This window comes from Neophocaena asiaeorientalis, unplaced genomic scaffold (assembly GCF_003031525.2).
Source record: "Neophocaena asiaeorientalis asiaeorientalis breed wild unplaced genomic scaffold, Neophocaena_asiaeorientalis_V1.1 scaffold265, whole genome shotgun sequence".
NCBI lineage: Eukaryota > Metazoa > Chordata > Mammalia > Artiodactyla > Phocoenidae > Neophocaena > Neophocaena asiaeorientalis.
Window position 1 is genome coordinate 1,280,120 of NW_020172172.1, and position 25,637 is coordinate 1,305,756.

Here is a 25,637-nt window from a genome sequence, read left to right on the forward strand (position 1 = left end):
TTTCATAGTGCCTAGAATGTGTATGTCTATTTGTACACGATTGTCTTTTCCTATTTTGGAGTGGTCAGACATTTTATTTTTGTTCAGAATTATCAAGTTTTAGACAAACTTGCAAAACTGTGCTTTTATTAAGTGACTTTTTTTGAATAAACTCTTTGGTATTCTGGAAAAAAAAGTGGGTTGCCTATTTTCTACAGTTTAGTGAATTTTCCAGTTTTGTTTCTTTTTTCTTTCTTTTTTTTTTTTTTTGTGGTACGCGGGCCTCTCACTGTTGTGGCCTCTCCCATTGCGGAGCACAGGCTTCCGACCGCAGGCTCAGCGGCCATGGCTCATGGGCCCAGCCGCTCTGTGGCACATGGGATCTTCCTGGACTAGGGCACGAACCCGTGTCCCCTGCATCGGCAGGCGGACTCTCAACCACTGCGCCAACAGGGAAGCCCCCAGTTTTCTTTCTGTTACTGATTTCTAAGTTTACCCCATTTTGGTTGGAGAGTATATATTGTATGATATCTGTCTTTTCAAATCTATTGAGACTTAATTTATTGCCTAACATGGTCTGAGAAATGTCTCACGTGCACTCGACAAGAAGGTGTATGCTGCTGTTGTTTGCTAGAGTGTTCTATATGTGTCTATTAGATCTAGTTATTCTATTGGGTTAAGTCCTCTTTTCCTCACTTATCTTTTGTCTGGTTGGTCTATTATGATAAATGGGTATTGCAGTTTCCAACTATTATTGTAGAACTGTCTATTTATCCCTTCAAATCTGTCAATTTTTGCTTCATTATTTAAAAAAAATTTTTTTTAATTTTTTTGCGGTACGCAGGCCTCTCACTGTTGCGGCCTCTCTCGTTATGGAGCACAGGCTCCGGACGCGCAGGCTCAGCAGCCATGGCTCACGGGACCAGCCGCTCCGCGGCATGTGGGATCTTCCCGGACCGGGGCACGAACCCGTGTCCCCTGCATCGGCAGGCGGACTCTCAACCACTGCACCACCAGGGAAGCCCCATTTTTTACAAAATTAATTTATTTATTTTTGGCTGCATTGGGTCTTCGTTGCTGTGCACGGGCTTTCTCTAGTTGCGGCAAGTGGGGGCTACTCTTCATCATGGTGTGCAGGCTTGTCATTGCAGTGGCTTCTCTTGTTGTGGAGCATGGGCTCTAGGCACGTGAGCTTCAGTAGTTGTGGCTCACGGGCTCTAGAGCGCAGGCTCAGTAGCTGTGGCGCACGGGCTTAGTTGCTCCATGGCATGTGGGATCTTCCCAGACCAGGGCTTGAACCTGTGTCCCCTTCATTGGCAGGATTCCTAACCACTGCACCACCAGGGAGGTCCCTGTTCTCTTCTGGTTTCTATTTGCATGGAATATCTTTTTTCATCTTTTCACTTTCAATCTAGTTGAGTCTTTGGATCTAAAATGAGTCTCTTGTAGACAGCATCTATTTGGATCATGCGTTTTTACCTATTCTGCCAATCTCTGTCTTTTGACTGGAGAGTTTAATCCATGTACATTTAAAGTAATTACTGATAAGGAGGAATTTCTGTCACTTTGCTATTTTTTTTCTATATGCCATGTACCTCTTTTGTCCCTCATCCCCTGCATTACTGTCTTCTTTTGTATTTAGTCAATTTTTGTAGTGAAATGTTTAAATTCCTTTTTTATTTCCTTTTGGGTATATTCTATAGCTATTTTCTTTGTCGTTACCATAGGGATGACATTTAACAACCAAAAATTATAACACTCTACTTTGAATTTATACCAGCTTAACTTCAATAACATACAAAACTCTTGTTTCTTTACATCTCCATTCCCACCCCTTTTGGTTGTTGATGTCAGAATATTACATCTTTATACATTGTGTGCCCAGAAATACCAACTAATGCATTAGTCTCTTAAATTATGTAGAAAACAAGACATGAAATTACAAACCTAAGTTACTATAATACTAGCTTTTATAATAATCAGCTTTATGTAATACTAGGTTTTTATAATACTAGCTTTTATTTTTAACCTTTGTTTTTTTCCTTTAAATGTATAATATTAGTCTCTTAAATCATGTAGAAAATGTTTATGATTGTCCATGTATTTCCTTTGTTGAGATCTTTATCTCTCCATGTGTCTAGGAGTTACCATTTAGCATCCTTTCATTTCACGTTGCAGGACTCCCTTGAGCATTGCAGGGCAAGTTTAGTGGTAACAAATACCCTCAGCTTTTGTTTATCAGGAAATGTCTTAATTTCTCCCTCACTTTTGAAGGACAGTATTACTGGATATAGGATTCTTGGTTAACAGTTTTTCCTTTTAGCACTTTGAATATATTGGCCCACTGCCTCCTGGCTTCCATAATTTCTGATGAGAAATCTGCTGATAGCCTTATTGAGGATCCCTTGTATGTGACAAGTCACTTCTCTCTTGCTACTTTCAAGATGCTCTCTTTGTCTTTCAAATGTTTGATTATAACATGTAACGTGAGTGTCTTTGAGTTCTTATAGTTCATTGAGCTTCTCGGATATTTATATTCATGTATTTCATCAAATTTGGGAAGTTTTCAGCTGTTATTTTTTCAGATATTCTCTCTGCCCCTTTTTCTCTCTTCTCCTTCTAGGACTCCCGCAATGTGTGTTGTTCACTTTCTGGTGTCCCACAGCTTCCTTAAGCTGTCTTTACTTTTCTTCAACCTTTTTTCCCTTCTGTTCCTCAGACTCGGTAATTTCTATTTTTCTATCTGAAAGTTCACTGATTCTCTCTTCTGCCTGCTCAAATCTGCTTTTGAATCCCTTTGATAGTGAATTTTTCATTTCAGTTAGTGTCCTTTTCAGGTCCAACATTTCTTTTTAGTTTCTTTATACATTTTCTGTCTCTTTATTGATATTTATATTTTTTGGTACATCGTCTTCTTGAGTTTCTCCACATGTTCTTTTAGTTCTGTGAGCATCTTTAAGACAGTTCTTCTAAAGCCTTTGTCTAGTGTGTCTGCAATCAGGTCTTTTTCAAGGACAGTTTCTGTTGATTTAATTTTTTCCTTTGAACATGGCATACTTTCCTGTTTCTCTGTATGTTTTTGATTTGTTGTTGTTAGAAACTGGACATTGAATCTAATAGTGTTGTAACTCTGGAAATCAGATTCTCTCCCTGCCGCAGAGTTTGCTGTTTTTTGTAATTGTTTTTTGGATTTGTTTTTTAATTATTGTAGGCTGTCTTTGCTGAGGGTCAGCCTGAGATGTAATCTTAAGGTCTTCTAGGTCTTTTCTGAACCCTTCTCTGGGTATGTGTGGTCATGTTCTAATATTCCCCTGATCTGCAGTTGTTTTTGAATGACGTAGTCTTTAATATCTGGCTTCCAAAAGGGGGAAAAGAGAAAGATGAAGGGGGGCGTGCTGGCCCTTTAAATTCCCTGGAAGTCGGCTGATGTTAAGGCTTTCCATTAACACTGCAGCCACAGAGGAAGGTAATGCTGTGCCTCTATGTCAAGGCAAACCCTCCCCCAGCTTTATTAATCTTCAAACAAGTTCCCTATCAGCCACTTTCCTGAAAATCCCAGCCACAAAGCTGCCCTCAGACCCCTGATCAACCAGCGAAGCCATTCACCACTACTGTCCAGAACTCCATGTATACTCGACCTCAGGCCACTTCTGCCATACAAAGTGAACGATTAGGTGTGACGCTCAAGGCTCTAGCCTGGGAAGGATTTCCCTACGTGGTGTCCTTTAGGGCCACACCTGAGTAAGGCTGTGATACAGCAGCAGCCCATTTACAGCTAACCCCAGTGTATCATGCTGACCCATCTCTGGACCAGACTGGGTTGCTCTTTTTAACTTTGATTTACAGAGAATTTAGAAGGTACACCTAAGTAAATAGAATAGTATATGAACTCCCATTTACCCCTAACTCAGGCTTAACACATGGCCATTTCTGTCCCACTCATTCCCCTCCTCATGATATTTTAAACAAGTTGCATACATTATATAATTCTACTGTAAATATTTTAGTATGTATCACTAAAAGATAAGAAATGGTTTTGAAAAATAATGACATTATTATTATACTTGAAAATAGCAATAATACCTTAATATCAAATATCCAGGAAGTGTTCAAAATCAGACCTGAGTTTTTGTTCCTCTGTCAGTTGGTCTTGGAAAGTTTCCCATGAGGCCATAGATATGAGTTGAGGGAAAAGCACTGGAGCAAAGGACATAGACAGTCTGGACCACCAGTTGATGTAATTAGCATGTGTCTTTTGGATCTGCTCAGGCCTAATCCCAAATATGCCATTTTCCCATTGTACAATGGATTGCTCCTTTGCCCTCCCAATCTTATGACTCAGTGGATCTGATAATACCCAGTCAAGATGAGTAGCTCTGGATGAATAGTCACTCGATGTCCCATAGTCAGTGCTGGGTCTATGCTCAAGCCCTATAGCCCATTTTTCAAATGATGAGTCATTCTCTTTCACAGTAGGCAGAGTTTTGCTCCAGAACCCTGAGTCTGTGTTACAGCTCTCCTACTGGGGCTTTCTAGAGACTCGCTACAATATTCTCATGCACCGTAGATACCTTTGGATTCGTTGCATTTTTGTGTGTCATGTGGCTTTAATGGCAGGACAGCTTCAGTCATAGCCTGGACATGCCGTACAGCTCTCTCTTGCTTTGAACCCTACTCAAAACTGATAGCCTTTCAGGTCACCTAATAAATGGTTTGGAGCAATATTCCCATGTGTGGAATATGCTGCCTCCAAAATCTAAAGAGTTCTGCCAATTACCACTCTTCTTAGTGGCAGGGGATACAAAATGCAGCTAGTCGTCCTTTACTTTAGAGAAGATGTTCCGGCATCCCATGTATTTAATTAATAAATAAATTTATTATTTAGGGATTTAAATTTAAATTTAGGGATTTATTGGATCCCTAAAAATTTCTTCAGTGTGTCAGTGTTGGAGGACAGAGGGAATGAAAAGCACCCACCAAACTGAGAAGGCATCTTGAGAGTGAAAAATGAGGCAGGCAGCTCCATATAATCAGTGGATCAGTGGGTGAGATTGGGATCGGGTGGGCAATGATGCAGAAGCATTTGCAGCTGTACTCCACACCGCAGAGGGGCCACTGGGATAATTTCATATTGGAATGGAAACAGTACGTGCATTCCTAAGTTAAGATTTGTGAATGGCTGGGGCTTCCCTGGTGGCGCAGTGGTTGAGAATCTGGAAACAGTACGTGCATTCCTAAGTTAAGATTTGTGAATGGCTGGGGCTTCCCTGGTGGCGCAGTGGTTGAGAATCTGCCTGCCAATGCAGGGGACACGGGTTCGATCCCTGGTCCGGGAAGATCCCACATGCTGTGGAGCAACTAAGCCCATGCGCCACAACTACTGAGCCTGAGTGCCACACTACTGAAGCCCGCATGCCTAGAGCCCATGCTCCGCAACAAGAAAAGCCACCGCAATGAGAAGCCCGCGCACCGCAACGAAGAGTAGCCCCCACTCACTGCAACTAGAGAAACCCGGCGCACAGCAGTGAAGACCCAACACAGCCAAAAATAAATAAATAAAATAAATTTACATTAAAAAAAAAAGATTTGTGAATGGGTAACTAGTCTTGTGGGTACCAGGAATACATCAGGGAAGGTTTTTCATCATTGTTTGGGGACTAATAGAGCATAGAGGCTACCTGGTCCTCATGATTTTTAGGCAATATCTATTAACTACAAAGCCCTTGATGACAAAGAAGTGATTCACTACACAGTAAAGTCCTGGGTAGGGTCATTGAAAGGAGAGAAGAAACTGTAAGGGCCCAAGACGGCTGTCAGTCATGCTAACAGCCATACAGTCAGGAGCCTGAATCTTCTAGTCTTACTAAACTACTTACCACTCCATGATCACCAAGTCCAATTAGTAAGTCATCAGTATAATGGACTGGCGTGATGTTGGGCAGAGTGTCAAGACAGCTGAGTTCCCCACAGGCTCTATTGGTTAGAGAGCAGGAAAGTTAGTATGCTCTTGTGGTGAGATAGTGATTGTGTGCTGATGTCCTTCTTACATAAAGGCAAATTGCTTTAAACCATCCTTACCAAGGAGGATAGAGAACACACTTGCCAGACCAGTAGTCACATGTCAATGCTAGAAGCTGGCCAGAAAGGTACCACATTCAGTATGGCAGCTGTGATTGGGGCTACCACGTGGTTAAATTTATGGTAGCCCATTATCATCTACTCTATTTGGCTTCTGCAGGAGCCAGACAGATGAACTGAATAGTTTATGAACCCTTATGTATCCATCACTTAATCCCAACAAAACTATCATCCCTGTATCCTTTAAGTATTTGATGATGGTGCTAATCTCTGCAAGGGGAGAGGGTTGCTTCTGCTGACCTGGAGTGTTCAGATGAGCCTGGAGGTTCAGCATTCTCAGGTCATGCACCTCAATGCCTCATTCCAGGTCTTTGAATCTTACTCTTTTCCTGTCAGGGTCCTGACTTTGATACAGGAGACCTGTTGATGCTGTGCATTCAGTCTCCTTTGCCATTCTGCTACCATCAGTTAGATCCCGTATCTGATTTTCACACTCTCTGCCCTGCAACTTAGATGAGAGTCTCGTTAGTCATTGCCAGAGACTCTGACTTTCATGGTATGCCTTGAGTTGTCAGTTAGTTGACGTGAGCCTATAATTTTCTTTTTTTGAACGCTTCCAAAGCAGTTAAAAGCCAGCCAATCCTTATAATTACCATTGCCCCCATACCGTTCAGGGGTCATAGCTATCACAAATGCCAACACTTCACCTTTTACCACATCCCAGTTTACCACATATGAGAATCTTAGTTATTTGATGCTGTCATACTCCAGGAATTACCAGCAATGGAATCCTTTTTGCCATCTGACTGAAGAGTGATCCAGCTCCAAAATCCTATCCTGATAGTCTTCATTCTAGTCTGGAAGCAATTGTTTTAGCCAGTTTCTCCCAAAAGCAAAGCCTGGATCCAGTGTTTTCATGCAGGTAATTTATTTGGGAATGTGATCCAGACAGAAGGTATGCAGAACAAGGGAAGTGGAACAGGGAAGAAGGGAAAGATGATATAAAGATTTGTCAGTTGGCCTCCACTACAGGTGACGTGTGCTCAGTCCCACAGTACCTTTTGAGGAGCCTCATGAAATGGATCTCAGAACCACCAACCACAGGGAGATGAAAAGGGGAAATATATCTGTTGGCTCCTGACCGCTGTTGGACAAGAGCGCCCCCCTCGTGTTAACTCCCTGTCTTAACCAGTCCAGGATGCTGTAACAAAGTACCAGAGTGGTGATCATTTTGTAATGTATAAAAATATCGCAGCACTGTGTTGTACACCTGAAACTAATATTATACGTCAACTGTACTTCAATAAACAAACAAAGAAAATTCCCTGGAAGTCACTTCAGCTGGAAGAGAAGGGGCTTGACACCATAGGGGGAGGTGCCTCTTTGCCTACACCTCTGTGGTCAGAAGCAGTCATCGGCCGTCAGAGCACAAATCCCAGGTATTTGGAGGACAGGGTCCTTTTGGCTCACCCAGGCTCTCACAGACTGTGCAGGATGCCCCCGAAACACATGCACAGATGCCTGCCCTGGGACTGGGAGTGAGGGGTGGGTAGCTGCTACCATCCTAAGAGCTAAAGTCCACTGCAATTTCCTGTCCAAGCCTTCCCCTGGAAGTTACAAGTCTTCAGTAGATGCCATGCTTACAAAACAGTTCCGTTAGACTGATTCTGCCAGTGCACCTTTCGCCTAGGTGGGGAGACAGAGTCCTGGCGCTTTACTTCCTGTCTCCCCAGGATCCTCTCTCTTGACAGGCCTCCCCCTCTGTGGCGTGGCTCTAATGTTTCCCCATGACCACACGCAGGCTCGCGCTTGGCAGCAGCGCCATACAAATGACACTGTGCTCCTCTCACCGCAGCACGTCAGGAGGCCCGGGTGATACTAGCCTTGATTACCTGGTCAGGTTGGTGTCTCCACATTAAATTCGCCATGTTGGATGATAAATGATTAGTGCTTTGTGGAGAGGTATTCTCACATTTGACCAATATCTTTTTTCCTCATCAAAGCTCCATCAGCGCTCACTGAAAACTCTTTTCTAAGTCAACCATCTCTCTGGCAATGAATGCTTTCTTAATTTATTTGTTAAAGAAATTGGGTCATTTTTCCTGTACACTTGTCCATAGTCTGGATTTTGCTGATTTCAACATTGTGGTGTCATTTAACCTGTTCTTATGATCCCTGTATTCTTTGCAATTCAGTAGTTAGTTGTAGAGACATTATGAGGTTTAAGTTCAATTTGGGGGGCAGAAGGGGAAAGACCAGCTCATAGATGGTGCTGTGTACTCCCTTCAGGAGATGCATGATGTCTCTGTTTTCGTGATATTGCCCGTCTTTGCCCAGATCTGTTGCTTCATTAGGGGTTATAAATTATAGCAAAATGCTAATGATACTGAAATACTTCTATAAAGAGAAACTCTTCAGCAACTACTTTGATTACTCCAAGATAGGAGCAGAATTAATTCTTTCCCCTTATCTTCCAGTTTTTAAAATAATGAGTTGGTTTCCCTAACATCTGCCAACGATGACTAATGAGGTTTGGTTAGTCGGTTTTTAATATCATTATGACCTCATAGGTTTCATAACTACAATTGTATTTATTCTTTTTTTTTTTTTTTTGGTACGCGGGCCTCTCACTGTTGTGGCCTCTCCCGTTGCGGAGCACAGGCTCCGGACGCACAGGCTCAGCGGCCATGGCTCACGGGCCTAGTCGTGCATCGGCAGGCGGACTCTCAACCACTGCACCACCAGGGAAGCCCTGTATTTATTCTTATTGATGCTCGAACTGTCCCATCTTTGGCCAATTGGAACATTTTCAAGTTGACACCTGACTCTTTTGACACAACATTGGTTGTCTGTGATAACTTCCTTACTTTCTGGAATGGTCAGATGTTCCAGGTTCATCTTGTGTATTTATTGCCCCAGACCTGGAATCAGCCATTTCTCTAAGAAGCCCTGGTTCCTTTATTCTGCCCCCGCACCACCAAAGTCTTTGATTTATCCTCCTACATCCCTGAAAATCATCATTTTCCAGGTTAGTAGGGACAGTGCTTTTAGGGTTGGGAGACCTGACATATCTGTGGCCTGGAGGGAGGGAGAAGTGGAAGATACAGTGGCTTTGGAAAGCATTACACTCATGGGGTCCTGCTGAGGACCAGAGGATGGGTAAGATACTTTGCATATGTTATTCCACTGAATCCTTCCAACAACGCTGCGAGGTAGGTTTTCTCTCCATTTTACAGGTATAGGAGCTGAGAGAGGAGCTCAAGTAACTTCCCTAAATTCCCACAGCTCAGAAGGGCTGGGACCCAGATTTGAAGTTGTACCTGCTGTCAAAGCCCATCTCTTTCTTCTCTCAAGAGGAGGAGGAAGGCCTGTTGTCCAGGCACAGTGTCACACGGGTGTGGATGACTTCCCCTCGGGTGTGGCTCTGAGTGTGAGGCCCCATGCCATGTCAGGTCTGTCCCCTCTGAGGCTCAGCCCCATTAGACAGTGAACACTTGGTGTAGAATCCATATCTCCTCCTGTTGCCCCTTCTCTGCAGCAGAGTCGTGTAGCTGCCAGGCCCCCTCCCTCAGTCGTGGATTTAGGCAGAGATTATTGGTAGCAGATTCTCAGGAAGATTTATTGATTGCCTGACATCCACTGAGTCCTTGGAGTCTGATACCGTCCCCGTCTTCGGTAGGATTCTTTTGGCTAAAGATCAGAGGAGATTAAGTAATTATTTGTTTGTTTATTTTTAAATTTATTTATTTTTGGCTGTGTTGGGTCTTCGTTTCTGTGCGAGGGCTTTTTCTAGTTGTGGCAAGCGAAGGCCACTCTTCATCGCGGTGCGCGGGCCTCTCACTGTCGCGGCCTCTCCCGTTGTGGAGCACAGTCTCCAGACGCGCAGGCTCAGTAATTGTGGCTCACGGGCCCAGTTGCTCCGCGGCATGTGGGATCTTCCCGGACCAGGGCTCAAACCCGTGTCCCCTGCATCGGCAGGCAGATTCTCAACCACTGCGCCACCAGGGAAGCCCTTCTTTGTTTATTTTTAATGAAAGTGGAATAAAACATTGAGAACTGTGAAATGAACATCAGCCAGGAGAGTTTCCCAGTGACCTTCATTTTATGTTTTTACCCAAGTTAATATTAAGTTGTAATCAGACATTATCTGCCCTGGTTTCTCAGCCTTCTGCTGGCAATGTTTCTCTTTTTTATTTCAAAAGTAGCAGAAGTAGAGATCTTAATCCAGTTCCCTGGACACCCCTCTGGTCTCTGCTTCTCAGGGCAGGGCGAGGTGACCCAAGAACCCCTTTTATAACTTGGATGATTGATGGTAAGGACATTCCCCTGAAATATTTGTTATTTGAGGCACAGAAGCAGACTTTCTCTGTTTGCTGATACAAATGTCACATGGTGGAAAACATGCGTAAATTCTCCAGACAGAGGGAGAAAGATCAGAATTCAGCAGAACGTCCTGTGCTTTTGTTCCCTTCCCTTGCTGCTATCTTATTTATTTTTTATTTTTGGCCGCATAGGGTCTTAGTTGCGGCATGCAGGATCTTTCACTGTGGCATGCGGGCTTCTCTCTAGTTCTTCTCTCCAGTTGTGGGGTGCGCGCAGGCCTAGTTGCCCCATGGCATGTGGGATCTTAGTTCCCTGACCAGGGATCGAACCCGAGTCCCCTACGTTGGAAGGCGGATTCTTTACCACTGAACCACCAGGGAAGTCCCAGCCTTGCTGCTGTCTTATCTGTATTATCTTTTGAGGAATGGAGCAGCCAGCCCCTGGCAGAGCTGTGCTCAGGAGCAGGGTCCATGTAGGAAGCCCACCCTTCCCAGGTGGAAGGAGATGGTCACAAGGCCAGTTCAGGGTGCCCAAGGCTCACCTGGTCCATGGACCAGGCCTGATGTGGAGAGAAACTTCCCAAAGACCTGATAAGAAACTGCCACTCCCACCCCCAGACACAACACTGAACTGCCCACACCCTGGGGGAGGACCGTGGGAGTAATGGTATCCGAAGACAGAGGATACATCTCCTTGCAGCATGGCCTTTGCCCTTTATCTGGAAGCTTTATTTTATCTTTTAATATTTCAAATAGGCCATCACCAAAGTACTTGGGAACTGGGCTGGACTGTGTCAGTTGGCATTGCTGTCACTCCCTGGTGAGGTCTCTGTATTGCAGAGGAGGGGCCAGGGATCCACGTGTTCCCAGAATGGACCTTTTACCTGTGGTTCCGGGATCGGTCACTGATGAGAGGCTCTTGGTGAGTTTTGGAAGGGGAGGCCTCTGTTCTCCAGAAGCAGTAGCAGGCAGATGACTGAGCAGCTGTGAGTTTCCGAGCAGAGTCCAGATCACGTCCTGAGAGCCCCCTGCTTCAGTGCTGCTGGCTGAAGTTGTTAATGATGAATTCCCTGACCTCTCTCCCACTTGGTAATCCTCTGCGTTCAACAAGTGCCCTCCCACCCTTTTTTGGCCGTGCCACGTGACTTGTGGGATCTCAGTTTCCCAACCAGGGATTGAACCTGTGTCCTCGGCACTGAAAGCGCAGAGTCCTAACCACTGGACTGCCAGGGAATTCCCTTAACCCCTTTGTATACGGTATACATAGGGTAATTCCTGTTTTCCTTGTCGAAACTTGACTATTACAGTAATAGGCCAAATCTCAAAGTTCTTAAATTAACATATTTGATGGGAGAAACATGTGCTCTTCACTTGTCTCACCTGTACCTTTGGTTATAGGGAACGTCTGGAGGGAAAGGCCATTTAAAGGCACCATGTTGGTTAATGGAGCAAGCAGTAAAGTTTGAAAACTTTCAAGTCTTCCATTCACCCTGTTTACTCCTTAATTTTTATCAAAGTAGTTGTGTACATGGTTTAAAAAAAACAAATCATTTCTAATGAAATATAAAAAAGCCCCCACCTACGTATGTCATTACACATTTGTGCAAACCCATAGACTTCACAACACCAAGAGTGAACCCTAATGTAAACTGCGGGCTTCATGTGACAATGATGTGTCAGTGTAGGATCATCAGTTGTAACAAATGTACCATCCATGGGGGACGTTGACAATGGGGGAGGCTCTGCATGTGGTGGGGGGAAGTGGGTATATGGGAAATCTCTGTACCTTCCCCTCAGTTTTGCTGCAAACCTACCACTGCTCTAAAAAAGTCTATTGAAAAATCCTCCACCTCACCTCTCCCAACTTCAGTCCACTTGTCAGAAATGGCCATTTTTAGCTCTAATTCTTCCGGAAACCTCTAAATAACACATCTTTTCTACTGTTTCCTGGCTCATCAACCATAGATAATATCAACTTCCCACTCTATTAAATGAGATTTCCTCTCATGTGTCTGCCAATCGGTTGGGGGTTGGCTGATCTAGCTGGGCTTGGCTGGCTAGATCAGCGTCCAGCTGTGGGTCCAGCTGAACTTGGCTCCCTGCTGCAGGTTGGGCTCAGGTCTGCTCCACGTGGACTCCTGCTGGGGTCCAGGATGAAGGGGCAGGAGCTCTTCTCAGGATGATGGCAAAGGCACAAGAGGGAAGGCTCAGCTGCGTGAGCACCTTTCAAAATCCTGCCAGCCTTTCATGGTCAAAGCACATCACATGGCCAAAGTCAAGGGTGAAGAAGTGGGCTCTGTCCCTAGTAGCAGGAACTAAACACTCACATGGCAGGGGGCATGGATACAGAGAAGAGTGAAGAATTGGGGCCACTCATCAATCTACCCTGTTTCTCCTAACTCTGTTTTGTTATAAACCTCTCTACAAGTAACTGTATTTTAGCTCAAATAATACCACCACACAGCCTTGCCCAATGGTTGGCCTCTTTTAAGTGGCCAACTTAAATACTTGCTGGTTAGTTTCTTAAATCTCAAAATGACCACAGGGTTCTAAGAATTTTGTTAGGTGGTTTAGGCTTGGAGGATGAAGAAAGTTTGGGTGTAGTTTCTTTGACATCAGTGTGCCTTGAAACACCTTTTCTCATTCTCGTCTGTGTAGTGAAGACCATCTTCAGGTGGTGTGTGGACAACGAGTTGCTACAGAAGCATCATTTGATCTGCCCGAATGATTACTACAGCGATACAGTACCCTTTTGCTCTGCACCTAAAGGTAATGCCTCTGTGCTCTCTTTGTGCTCTCTTCGAGCCTCTGATACCATTCCAGGGAAGTTCTGTAGTAGTGGGACCACACCAGCCACCTTTGCTGCTATTTCCTTGTTCATAGATGTTTTTTTCCACTTTTCTTGAATTTGGTAGTGGCTCTTGGGAGGGTCAGCTCTGAGCGTGCCACTTCCTCACTAGCTCCCTAACATGTACAAGATAAAAGTCTCAGCTCCTCAATGTGGAATCTGACTCTCTAGTCCGTTGCCCAACAACAAGATGTGAAAATGTTTAGAAATGGAGTTGAATGAACCAAGACAAGGAGGGTCTGAAGACATATGAGCCAGGGAGCAAGTTTCTGATGGAGTCAGAACATGGACCTAGGGGTTCTGCATACCCCTTACAGGCCAAGATCAACTTTGAGTGTGGAGGGAAGTTTGGGTAGGGAGGTGGAGAAGGATGTGTGTGTGATACTGGGCCAGTTTTCTGTGCTGTAGAGGCAAGATCTTCTGAAAATGAGTGGAGTGGGAGGCTGTGTTGTGGGTTTAAGCAGCAAGGTAGAATTTCAGAAGAGCCACCATGTAGATCCTGCGGCCAAGCATCGGGATGGCGGTCTAGCGGTGCCAGGCTCCAAAGACGAGCTTGTCAGCAGCCCTGGTCAGTGGGACTCTGATGATCTCTGGGGGACCGGAGCTGAGAAGGCATTTGGGTTGGAAGGACTGGGATCCAGAGAATTGAGGGTGCTGACGAGGAAAGAGTTGCACTGACGGCCTGGGCCATGCAGAGAAGTGAGGCCAGAACCAAGTGCCATGGGGTACTCGACCACTTAGTATTTTATTTTGTTTTATTTTATTTTTATTTTGATTATCATTTTTGGCCGCACTGTGTGGCATGCGGGATCTTAGTTCCCCGACCAGAGATGGAACCCGTGCCCCCTGCAGTGGAAGCATGGGGTCGCAACCACTGGACCGCCAGGGAGGTCCCAAGCCACTTAGTATTTTAAAGTTGGCTGGACACTCAGTATCTTAGGTAGATCAGTAAGGATGGATTTAACGTGTATTGAGGATTTACCTGGCACTGTGCTAGGAAATGTGATGGTACCAGTTTCATTGCATTCCTGCTAGCAATATTGAATGTTCTCATTTAACCTTTTGGAGATGATCTTATAGGTATTAAAAAGCTAACACAAACTTTGATTTGTCATGTGGACCTTTAAAAAAGCATGTTCACATATGATGTACGTGTACATGCGTGTGCGTGACAATGGTCCACTCATGTTCTTGACCATGTTTGGCAACCGAACAAATGTATGAACACTCTAGTCCTAAGTCTCGAGGATGCAGAGTAAGTTCCAGCAGTAATTGATACACTGAAGAGCAATTACATCTGGGGTAGGAAATATGAACATTTAGGGGAAAAAGAATACCAAGCTAACTGTGCCTTTGGTGGTTTCATTAAGTCATCTTGGAAGCGTCCACCTCGTCACCTTGGTATAGTAGCTTATTTTTTTTCCTGGTGCCACAGGTGCCTTAGTCCCTGGATATTCAAAACTGACATTTAGTTGTGAGAAACGTTCTGTCCCAAAGAGCGAGCTGACCAAGAAGCTTGCCTGCAGGAAGATGCCCTCTCAGTCTGAAGAGGAGACAGACTACACCATGGACAGCCTGACATGGGACTCATCTTTTAAGGGCAAACTCAGATCCAGAGCAACTGCCGAGGTGAGTGCTGACGCCTGTGAGTGTGTGGACGGTGAGGCAGGGCAATGACAAGGGGGAAGGGGCTCCTGGTGGCACACGACGTTGTGATGAAGCCACAGCAAAATAGAGAGGAGGGTGTCCTTGGCCACCTGTGGATCATGAAGTCGGCAAGATATCAACACACACAGCCCCCCCGCTTGTCGTTGACGCTATCCTTTTCTCGTGTTTCAAAGAAAACAGGTTCACCGAAGAATAAAAACTGGATGAACCATTTATGTGTGCCCCAGAGGCAGCTGGAGCGGCTTCTGCTCGCCAGGATGGAGAGTCGGAACCGCTTCCTGAAAAACCCTCGCTTTTTCCCTCCTAACACTCCGTTTGGAGGCACATCTCTTCTGTTTCCTCCCAAGAAGCCAGCACTGATAGGAGAATTCCAGGATGGAGAGCTGGAAGAGAGGTGTGTTTTTTCCTGACTCGTATTCTCAGAAAATCTGATCCTGCAGAGGAAAACTCAGAAGGTCCTGAGTCTGCTTTGGCTTCTGGAGGATCCTAGAGGTTTGGGGGTGGGGTGTCAGTATCCGAATAGAGCAGGGCTTTGGGGCTGCCCTCAGGCGTGGCCTTTGGACACCCCCAGAGTCCTGGGTTGTGCTCTTCTGACCTGCCAGAGTCTTGAGGAATAGGGATTAGTGTTGGCCCTTGTTTATATCTGAATGGTCTGGATCAAATGGGAGACATTTCTATAGCCATGTGCTCCTTACATTAAATTCATGTGTCTTGGATAATAAAAATGTTTAAAATCTGTGTAACGAAAAATAATTAGTATAAATTGTTATTTTTCTTTAAGAGAGTGCCTTTGGCTATATTTCAATAATTGTCCTTACGAAGGGAATGAGTTGCTTCACTGGTTCATAATTTTAATGGATTTAAAACGATTAATGTTTCTTTATTAAATATCTTTTTATTAAGAAAAGTCAGAAAAGATTTGCCAAGAAAACTAGCACCTATATTAAAAACCCAATTAACGTATTGGTGTTTAAGCTTCCAGAGTTTTTCCTGTGCATATTGAAAAGGAAATATGTAGATATATGTGTTTTCACAAAGATTTGATCTTGCTGTAAAACTCTTTTGTGACCTGCCTTAATAACAACAAAAGCCAACAGATGACACATTGCCTATCTCTTTGATGGCTTGGATGTATTTGTTTTCCATGAATCGGTCACATGGATGAAACTAACAGCCTTTCTCATCCTCTCTTGCCCTCCCACAGTTGTGCTGATACTCCAATGTTTCTAGCTAAGCCCTCAATCGCATTTTTCACGGATTATGAAATTGGACAAGTTTATGAGGTAGGACTCTGGTTTCTTTACACATCCCACTCTGCTTCCTTATTTTTAAAAAGTCTTTGCTGTGAAATTTTAAAACCATACACACACACACACACACACACACACACACACACACATATGCCATACACAAAACTAGGGAAAAGACTGTAAAGAACACTCATGTGCCCTTCACCCAGCTTCAACAGTTACCTACATTCTGCAAACCTGATTTCATCTGTTATCCTTACAACTTCATGTATGTGTGTCTGTGTGCACATGCATTCACTGGAGTATTTTAAGGAAAAGCTTAGCATGTCATTCTTCAGTTAATACTTTAATGAGTATCTCTAACAGATAAGGACTATTAAAGAATAACCATCATCATACCCAGCAATATTAACAGTGATTCCTTAATATCAACCAATATACATCCACATCTGATTTTTAGCTATTTATTTTTTTAAAAAAGTCAATTTATAATTGGTTTCTTTGAGTCAGAATTCAAACATTGCATTTGGTTAAAGTACCTCTTATTTCTCCGTTAGTTTATAATTGCTGCTCCATCCTTTTCTTTTTAAAAATGCCATTTATTTGTAGAAGAAACTGTAATTTCTTATATTCTGGATTTGGCTAATTGCTTTATTTTTTGTTTTTTTTAATTTAATTTTTATTTTATATTAGAGTACAGTTGATTTACAGTGTTGTGTCAGTTTCAGGTGTACAGCAAAATGATTCAGTTATACGTATACATATATACGTTCTTTGTCAGTTTCTTTTCCCATATAGGTTATTACAGAATACTGAGTAGAGTCCCCTGTGTTATACAGTAGGTCCTTGTTGATTATCTGTTTTATATATAGTAATGTATATATGTTATATCCCAAACTCCTAATTTATCCCTCCTCCCACCTTTTCCCTTTGATAACCCTAAGTTCTTTTTGAAGTCTGTGAGTCTGTTTCTGTTTTGTAAATAAGTTCATTTGTATCAGTTTTTTTAGAATCCACCTGTAAGTGATACCATATGATATTTGTCTTTCTCTGTCTGACTTACTTCACTTAGTATGATAAACTTTAGGTCCATCCATGTTGCTGCAAATGGCATTCTTTCATTCTTTTTTATGGCTGAGTCATATTTCATTCTATATAGGTACCATATCTTCTTTATCCATTCATCTGTTGATGGACATTTAGGTTGCTTTCATGTCTTCGCTATTGTAAATAGTGCTGCAGTGAACATTAGGGTGCATATATCTTTTCGAATTATGGTTTTCTCCAGATATATACCCAGCAGCAGGATTGGTGGATTATATGGTAGTTCTGTTTAGTTTTAAGGAACCTCGATACTATTCTCCATAATGATATTACCAATTTACATTCCCACCAACAGTGTAGGAGGGTTCCCTTTTCTCCGCACCCTCTCCAGCATTTATTGTTTATAGAGTTTTTGATGAAGTCCATTCTGACTGGTTGTAGTTTCGATTTGCATTTCTCTAATAATTAGTGATGTTGAACATCTTTTCATGTGCTTTTTGGCCATCTATATGTCTTCTTTGGAGAAATGTCTATTTAGATCTTCTGCCCATTTTTTTATTTGGTTGTTTTTTTTTTTATATTGAGCTGCATGAGCTGTTTGTATATTTTGGAGATCAGTCCCTTGTCGGTCTCATCATTTGCAAATATTTTCTCCCATTCTGTGGGTTGTCTTTTTGTTTTGTTTATGGTTTCCTTTGCTGTGCAGAAGCTTTTAAGTTTAATTAGGTCCCACTTGTTTCTTTTTGTTTTTAGTTCCATTACTCTAGGAGGTGGATTGAAAAAGATATTGCTGCAATTCATGTCAAAGAGTGTCCTGCCTGTGTTTTCCTCTAAGAGTTTTATAGTATCAGGCCTTACATTTAGGTCTTTAATCCATTTTGAGTTTATTTTTGTGTATGGTGTTAGAGAGTGTTCTAATTTCATTTTTTACCTGTAGCTGTCCATTTTTCCCAGCACCATTTATTGAAAAGACCGTCCTTTCTCCACTGTATGTTCTTGCCTCCCTTGTCATAGAGTAATTGACCATAGGTGTGTGGGTTTATTTCTGGGCTTTCTATCCTGTTCATTGATCTATATTTATGTTTTTGTGCCAATACCAAACTGTTTTGATTACTGTGGCTTTGTAGTATAGTCTGAAGTCAGGGAGTCTGATTCCTCCAGATCTGTTTTTCTTTTTCAGGATTGCTTTGGCTATTCAGGGTCTTTTGTGTCTCCATACAAATTGTAAAGTTTTTTGTTCTAATTCTGTGAAAAATGCCATTGGTAATTTAATAAGGATTGCATGGAATCTGTAGATTGCCTTAGGTAGTATAGTCATTTTGACAATATTGATTCTTCCAATCAAAGAACATGGTGTATCTTTCCATCTGTTTGTGTCATCTGCAATTTCTTTCATCAGTGTCCTATAGTTTTCAGAGTACAGGTCTTTTGCCTCCTTAGGCAGGTTTATTCCTAGGTATTTTATTCTTTTTGATGCGATGGTAAATGGGATTGTTTCCTTAATTTCTCTTTCTGATCTTTTGTTGTTAGTGTATAGCAATGCAAGAGATTTCTGTGTAATAATTTTGTTTCCTGCAACCTTACCAAATTCACTGATGAGCTGTAGTAGTTTTCTGGTAGCATCTTTAGGCTCTTCTGTGTATAGTATCATGTCATCTGCAAACAGTGACAGTTTTACTTCTTTGCCAATTTGGATTCCTTTTATTTCTTTTTCTTCTCTGATTGCCATGGCTAGGACTTCTAAAACTATGTTGAATAATGGTGGTGAGAATGGACCTCCTTGTCTTGTTCCTGATCTTAGAGGAAATGCTTTCAGTTTTTCAACGTTAGCTGTGGATTTGTCATATGGCTTTTTTTATGTTGAGGTGAGTTCCCTCTATGCCCACTTTCTGGAAAGTCTTTATCATAAATGAGTGTTGAATTTTGTCAGAAGCTTTTTCTGCATCTATTGTGATGATGATATGGTTTTTATTCTTCAATTTGTTGATGTGGTATATCACACTGACTGATTTGTGGGTATTGAAAAATCCTTGCATCCCTGGGATAAATCCCACTTGATCATGATGTATGATCCTTTTAATGTATTGTTGGATTTGGTTTGCTAGTATTTTGTTGATAATTTTTGCATCCATGTTCATCAGTGATATTGGCCTGTAATTTTCTTTTTTTGTAGTATCTTTGTCTGACTTTAGTATCAGGGTGATGGTGGCCTCATAGAATGAGTTTAGGAGTATTCCTTCCTCTGCAATTTTTTGGAAGAGTTTCAGAAGGACAGGTGTTAAGTCTTTAAATGTTTGATAGAATTCTCCTGTGAAGCCATCTGGTCCTGGACTTTTGTTTGTTGGAAGTTTTTAAACTACAGCTTCAATTTCAGTAGCTGTGATTTGTCTGTTCATATTTTCTATTTCTTCCTGGTTCAGTCTTGGAAGGTTGTACCTTTCTAAGAAATTGTCCATTTCTTCTAGGTTGTCTATTTTATTGGCATATAGTTGCTTGTAGTAGTCTCTGATGATCCTTTGTGTTTCTGTGGTGTCCATTGTCACTTCTCCTTGTTCATTTCTAATTTTATTGATTTGAGCCCTCTCCCTTTTTTTCTTGATGAGTCTGGTTAAAGGTTTATCAATTTTGTTTATCTTTTCAAAGAACTGACTTTTTTGTTTCATTGATCTTTTCTATTGTTCTCTTCATCTCTATTTCATTTATTTCTGCTCTGATCTTTATGATTTCTTTCCTTCAATTAACTTTGGTTTTTATTTAAAAATTTTTAATTAATTTTTTTTTGGCTGTGTCGGGTCTTAGTTGTGGCACATGGGGTCTTCGTTGCAGCATGTGGGATCTTTCATTGCAGTGCGTGGAATCTTCATTGCGGCGCACAGGCTTCTTTCTAGTTGTGGCATGCAGGTTTTCTCTGTCTAGTTGTGGCGCGTGGGCTCCAGGGTATGTGGGCTCTGTAGTTGTGGTGTGTGGGCTTAGTTGCCCTGCAGCATGTGGGATCTTAATTCCCCAACCAGGGATCGCACCCGTGTCCTCTGCATTGGAAGGCAGTTTCTTTACCACTGGACCACTAGGGAAGTCCCTAACTTTGGGTTTTGCTTGTTCTTCTTTCTCTAGTTGCTTTAAGCACAATGTTAGGATGTTTATTTGAGATTTTTCTTCTTTCCTGAGGTAAGAGTGTATTGCTATAAACTTCCCTCTCTTAAAAGTGCTTTTGCTGCATCCCATAGGCTTTGGACCATTGTGTTTTCATTTTCATTGGTCTCTAGGTAGTTCTTTATTTCCTCTTTGATTTCTTCAGTGATCTATTGGTTGTTTAGTAACATATTGTTTAACCTCCATGTGTTTGTGTTTTTTAGTTTTTTTCTTGTCATTCATTTCTAATCTCATAGTGGAACAGCTGTACTTCTCTGTCGTCTCATTTTGCCTAACTTTCTGTGTTTGTGGCCTCCATTCCTCAGGCTGCAGGATTATAGTTCTTGCCTCTGGTGTCTGCCCCCTGGTGTGTGAGGTTGGTCCAGGTGCTTGTGCAGGCTTCCTGGTGGGAGGGACTGGTGCCTGCCCACTGGTGGGTGGAGCTGGGTCATATCCTTCTGGTGGGCTGGCTCGTGTCAAAATTTGTGTTTATAAGCAGCTGTGGGGTCAGGATGTCTTTAGGCAGCCTGTCTTCTGGTGGGTGGGCCTGTGTTCCCACCCTGTTGGTTGTTTGGCCTGAGGTGTCCCAGCACTGGAGAAGTGCAGGCTGTTTGGTGATGTCTGGTCTCAGTGCCAAAATGGCAACCTCTGGGAGAGCTCACGCTGATGGGTATTCCCTGGGGCATCCGCCACCAGTGTCCTTGCCTCCACAGTGAGCCACAGCTGACCCCCACCTCCCCAGGAGACCCTCCAAGACCCACAGGTGGGTCTGGCCCAGGCTCCTATGGAGTTACTGCTTTGCCCTGAGTCCCAGTGCACATGAAACCTTGTGTGTGCCCTCCAAGAGTGGAGTCTCTTTCCCCCCAATCCTGTGGAGCTCCTGCACTCAAGCCCCACTGGCCTTCAAAGCCAAATGCTCTGGGGGATCCACCTCCTGATGCCAGATGCCCAGTCTGGGGAGCCTGATGTGGGGCTTGGAACTCTCACTCCTATGGGAGAACCTTTGCAATATAATTATTTTCCACTTTGTGGGTTGCCCACCCAGTGGTTATGGGATTTGATTATATCAGAAAACTGCCCCTCCTACCATCTTGTTGTGGCTTCTTTGTCTTTGGGTGCAGAATATCTTTTTTGGTAGGTTTGAGGTTTTTTGTTGATGGTTGTTCAGCAGTTAGTTGTGATTTTGGTGTTTTTGTGAGAGGAGTTGAACTGAAGTCTTTTTACTCTGCCTTCTTGTCTCAGTTTGACTCTCGCTAATTGCTTTATTTGGTGACATTAAACATATTCCTTTATCCTCCATATATTTTATAAACTTGTCAGATGTAGAGGTTTGATTAGACTCATGTTCAAGTTTTTTAAAATTTTTTTGGCAAGAATACTTCTTTGGTTGTGGTGTATATTTCTTGTTGAATCCCATCAGGAGAACGTGATACTCGGTTTTCCTATTATTGGTGATGAATGGCTTCAGGTTTTATGAGCCTAATTCATCCTTTATAAAGTTTTTATCAATGTTTTATTTAATGGTTTTAGTAGCATTAGATGATTGTTGCCTAGATGAATTTTTTTTTAATTAGGGGTTATAAAACGGTGACTTCTAATTCTGTTATTCTTTCTGCATTTATTACCTGTGATTTCCTGTTTTTAAAAAAACTTTCCCTCAAACTTCTGCTTATATCCCGTCTTCCTTAAATTCTCCTTACCTCTATAGATAACTATTTCTATTAGTTTGGGTTCTTCCATTGTTTCTTTTTGGAATCATAAGCAAATATGTAGATATATATTTGAACCCTTTCTCCTTCTTACTGTCCACACCTTGCTTTTTTCACTTAACAGTATATCTAGTGATTACTTCAAGAGCAATATGTAGAGACTTTTCTCATTCCTTTTCCTAGTTTCCCTCTTGCTGCTAGCCTCCTTCCATCCTGGGGAATCAGGTCAAGACCAAGCTTAGCAGTCACCAGTTCTGCTCACCATATGCAAAGATAGCTATTCTTAATGATAACAATACCTTCACACACACATGGATTGTACTTTACAGTTTAAAGAGCACTTGCAAATCCATAATTCTTTAGGAACTCTCATCCACCCATAGCAAAAGCAGACTAAGATGTCAGGCTTTTAGGCTAAATGTTAAAGAAAGCATTTTGTTTACTTCTTGAACTCAACAGTTATGTATTCTCTTTTGGACTTGTGTGCTTGGGATTTCTGTGTCTGGTCATCACATTTCAAAGACAGTTGGAAAAGTTGGCAAAGACTCAAGAGAAAGGGAACTGAAATAATTTCAGTTTGGGCATGGAATGGGGCAAAGGGATGGCTGCCCAGGGACATACAAAAGCCATTTCTGTAGGACCTGCAAGTGTCCACTGTGGAGCCTGTAGATGAGGTGAGCTTAGGCTGCATAGGACCATCTTCCCCTCCTGTCTTTACTCTTCTGTGGCACAATTTTTTTTTGAAAAGCTTCTTTATTAACACAAATTACTAATCTTTTTTTTCTTTTGTAAATTTTTACTTATTTATTTTTGGCTGTGTTGGGTCTTTGTTGCCGTGCACGGGCTTTCTCTAGTTGCGGTGAGCCGGGGCTACTCTTCCTTGTGGTGTGCAGGCTTCTCATTACGGTGGCTTCTCTTGGTGCAGAGCACGGGCTCTAGGAATGTGGGCTTCAGTAGTTGTGGCACGTGGGCTCAGTAGATGTGGTTCATGGGCTGTAGAGCACAGGCCCAGTAGCTGTGGCACATGGGCTTAGTTGCTCCACGGCATGTGGGATCTTCCGGGACCAGGGCTCAAACCCTTGTCCCCTGCATTGGCAGGCAGATTCTTAACCACTGTGCCACCAGGGAAGTCCCTGTGGCACAATTTTATTTATCTTCCCCACTAGATTGAAACCCACACAGGCAGGGATTATTTCTAGGTTTATGTTATCATTTTATTATTAGTGCTGGCATATAGTAGGTCCACTGACTGAATTACTTGAATATGGGTCTACCTCTTAGCCTTGCCTGCCCCTGATGCAAGGTAAATCAAGAACAAATGAAAGGGGCCTCATTTTACTACAAAAAAAAAAAAAAAGAGTGTGTGTGTATGTGTGTGTACTTCTCAAAGGGTTTGTGGGTCACCCACCTGGCAGATATGGGATTTGATTTTATCATGATTGCATCCCTCCTGCCGTCTTGTTGTGGCTTCTTTGTCTTTAGATGTAGGATATCTTTTTTGGTAGGTTCCAGCATTTTTTTGTCAATGATTGTTCAGCAGTTACTTGTGATTTGGGTGTTTTCATAAGAAGGGCTAAACTCACGTCCTCCTACTCTGCCGTCTTGTCTGAGATCTTCCCAAGGGGTTTCGATAAGGTGGTGAATGACAGCTTACAGATGGTTTCGTTAGGTCGCTAAATATGCAAAATGGTTAAATATAGAGGGAAACCTGCTGTATAAAAAATAAATTTAATTTAATTAAAAAAAATATATAGGGAAGTATATGTAAAATAATGTTAAAATTAATCAAAGCACAGCATAATGATTATGAGTAAGATCTGAGTACATATGGCTGGAAGAAGCCACTTACACTACACAGAGAATCATACATAATTAGCACATTTCAGGGAAGGAGTTACAGTATCATTTTTTTTAACATCTTTATTGGGAACAGTATCATTTTTTTCATAAACTTGTGTTGACACTGATGAAAACTTCTATTTATTTTTTAATTTGGGAGATTTTTGTTTTTATTGAAGTATAGTTTATTTACAACGTTGTGTTAATTTCTGATGTATAGCAAAGTGATTCAGTTATACATATATATATATATATATATATATATACATTCTTTTTTTTAATATTCTTTTCCATTAAGGTTTATCATAGGATACTGAATATAGTTCTGTGTGCTGTACAGTAGGACCTTGTTGTTTATCCATTCCATATATAATAGCTTACATCTGCTAACCCCAATCTCTGACTCCATCCGTCCCCCTCCCCCCTCCCCCTTGGCAACCACAAGTTTGTTCTCTATGTCCATAACTCTGTTTCTGTTTCATAGATAGGTTCATTTGTGTCATAATTTGGATTCCATATGTACGTGATGTCATATGGTATTTGCCTTTCTCTTTGTGGCTTACTTCACTTAGTGTGATAATCTCACATTGCTGCAAATGGCATTATTTTGCTCTTTTTTTATGGCTGAGTAATAATCCATTGTATATACACACCACATCTTCTTTATCCATTCCTCTGTCGATGGACATTTAGGTTATTTCCATGTCTTGGCTATTGTGAATAGTACTGCTATGAACACAGGGGTGCACGAATCTTTTTGGATTAGAGTTTTGTTTGGATATATGCCCAGGAGTGGGATTGCTGGTAATTCTATTTTTAGTTTTCTCAAGAACATTCCATACTATTTTCAGTAGTGGCTGTACCAACTTACATTCCCTCCAGCAGTGTAGGAGAGTTGCTTCTTCTCCACATCCTCTCCAGCATTCGTTATTTGTAGAGTTTTTAATGATGACCATTCTGACCGGTGTGAGGTGGTACCTCACTGTAGTTTTGATTTGCATTTCTCTAATAATTAGCGATGTTGAGCATCTTTTCATTTACCTCTTGGCCATTTGTATTTCTTACTTGGAGAAATGTCTATTTAGGTCTTCTGCCCATTTTTTGATTGGGTTCTTTTTTGTTGTTAAGTTGTATGAGCTGTTTGTATATTTTGGAAATTAATCTTGTATCCTGCTACTTTGCTGAATTTGTTTATCAGTTCTAGTAGTTTTTGTGCAGAGTCGTTAGGGTTTTCTATGTATAGAATCATGTCATCTGCATATAATGACAGTTTTACCTCTTCCCTGTCAATTTGGATACCTTTTATTTCTTTTTCTTTTCTGATTGCTGTGGCAAGGACTTGCAATACTACATTGAATAGAAATGATGAGAGTGGGCATCCTTGTCTAGTTCCAGATTTTAGCGGGAAGTCTTTCAGCTTTTCACCATCAAGTATTATACTGGCTGTAGGTTTGTCATAAATAGCTTTTATTGTGTTGAGATATGTTCCCTCTCTACCCACTTTGTTAAGAGTTTTTATCATGAATGGATGTAGTATTTTGTCAGATGCTTTTTCTGCATCTATTGAGATGATAATGTGGTTTTTGTCTTTTGTTTCTGTGGGTATCACATTGATTGATTTGCATATGTTGAACCATTCTTGTGAGCTTGTGATGAATCCCACTTGATCACGGTGTATGATCTTTTTTATGTGTTGTTGGATTTGGTTTGCTAATATTTGCTAATATTTTTTGAGAATTTTCGCATCTATATTCATCAAAGATATTGGCCT

At 42.0% G+C, this 25,637-nt stretch overlaps 1 protein-coding gene across 6 annotated transcripts in view; it reads left to right on the forward strand.

Moving 5' to 3' along the window:
* DLEC1 (DLEC1 cilia and flagella associated protein) overlaps nt 1–25,637 on the forward strand; it is a 103,656-nt gene that overhangs the window by 22,989 nt on the left and 55,030 nt on the right. For 5 of the 6 annotated variants that reach the window (XM_024756255.1, XM_024756242.1, XM_024756224.1 and 2 more), the window contains 4 exons: nt 13,038–13,148; nt 14,663–14,856; nt 15,069–15,289; nt 16,100–16,178. In XM_024756255.1, coding sequence (XP_024612023.1) covers nt 13,038–13,148; nt 14,663–14,856; nt 15,069–15,289; nt 16,100–16,178 — 605 coding nt within the window. Of the gene's footprint in view, nt 1–13,037; nt 13,149–14,662; nt 14,857–15,068; nt 15,290–16,099; nt 16,179–25,637 lie in introns of those variants that run through there. The other variant, XM_024756250.1, reaches the window with a different exon arrangement.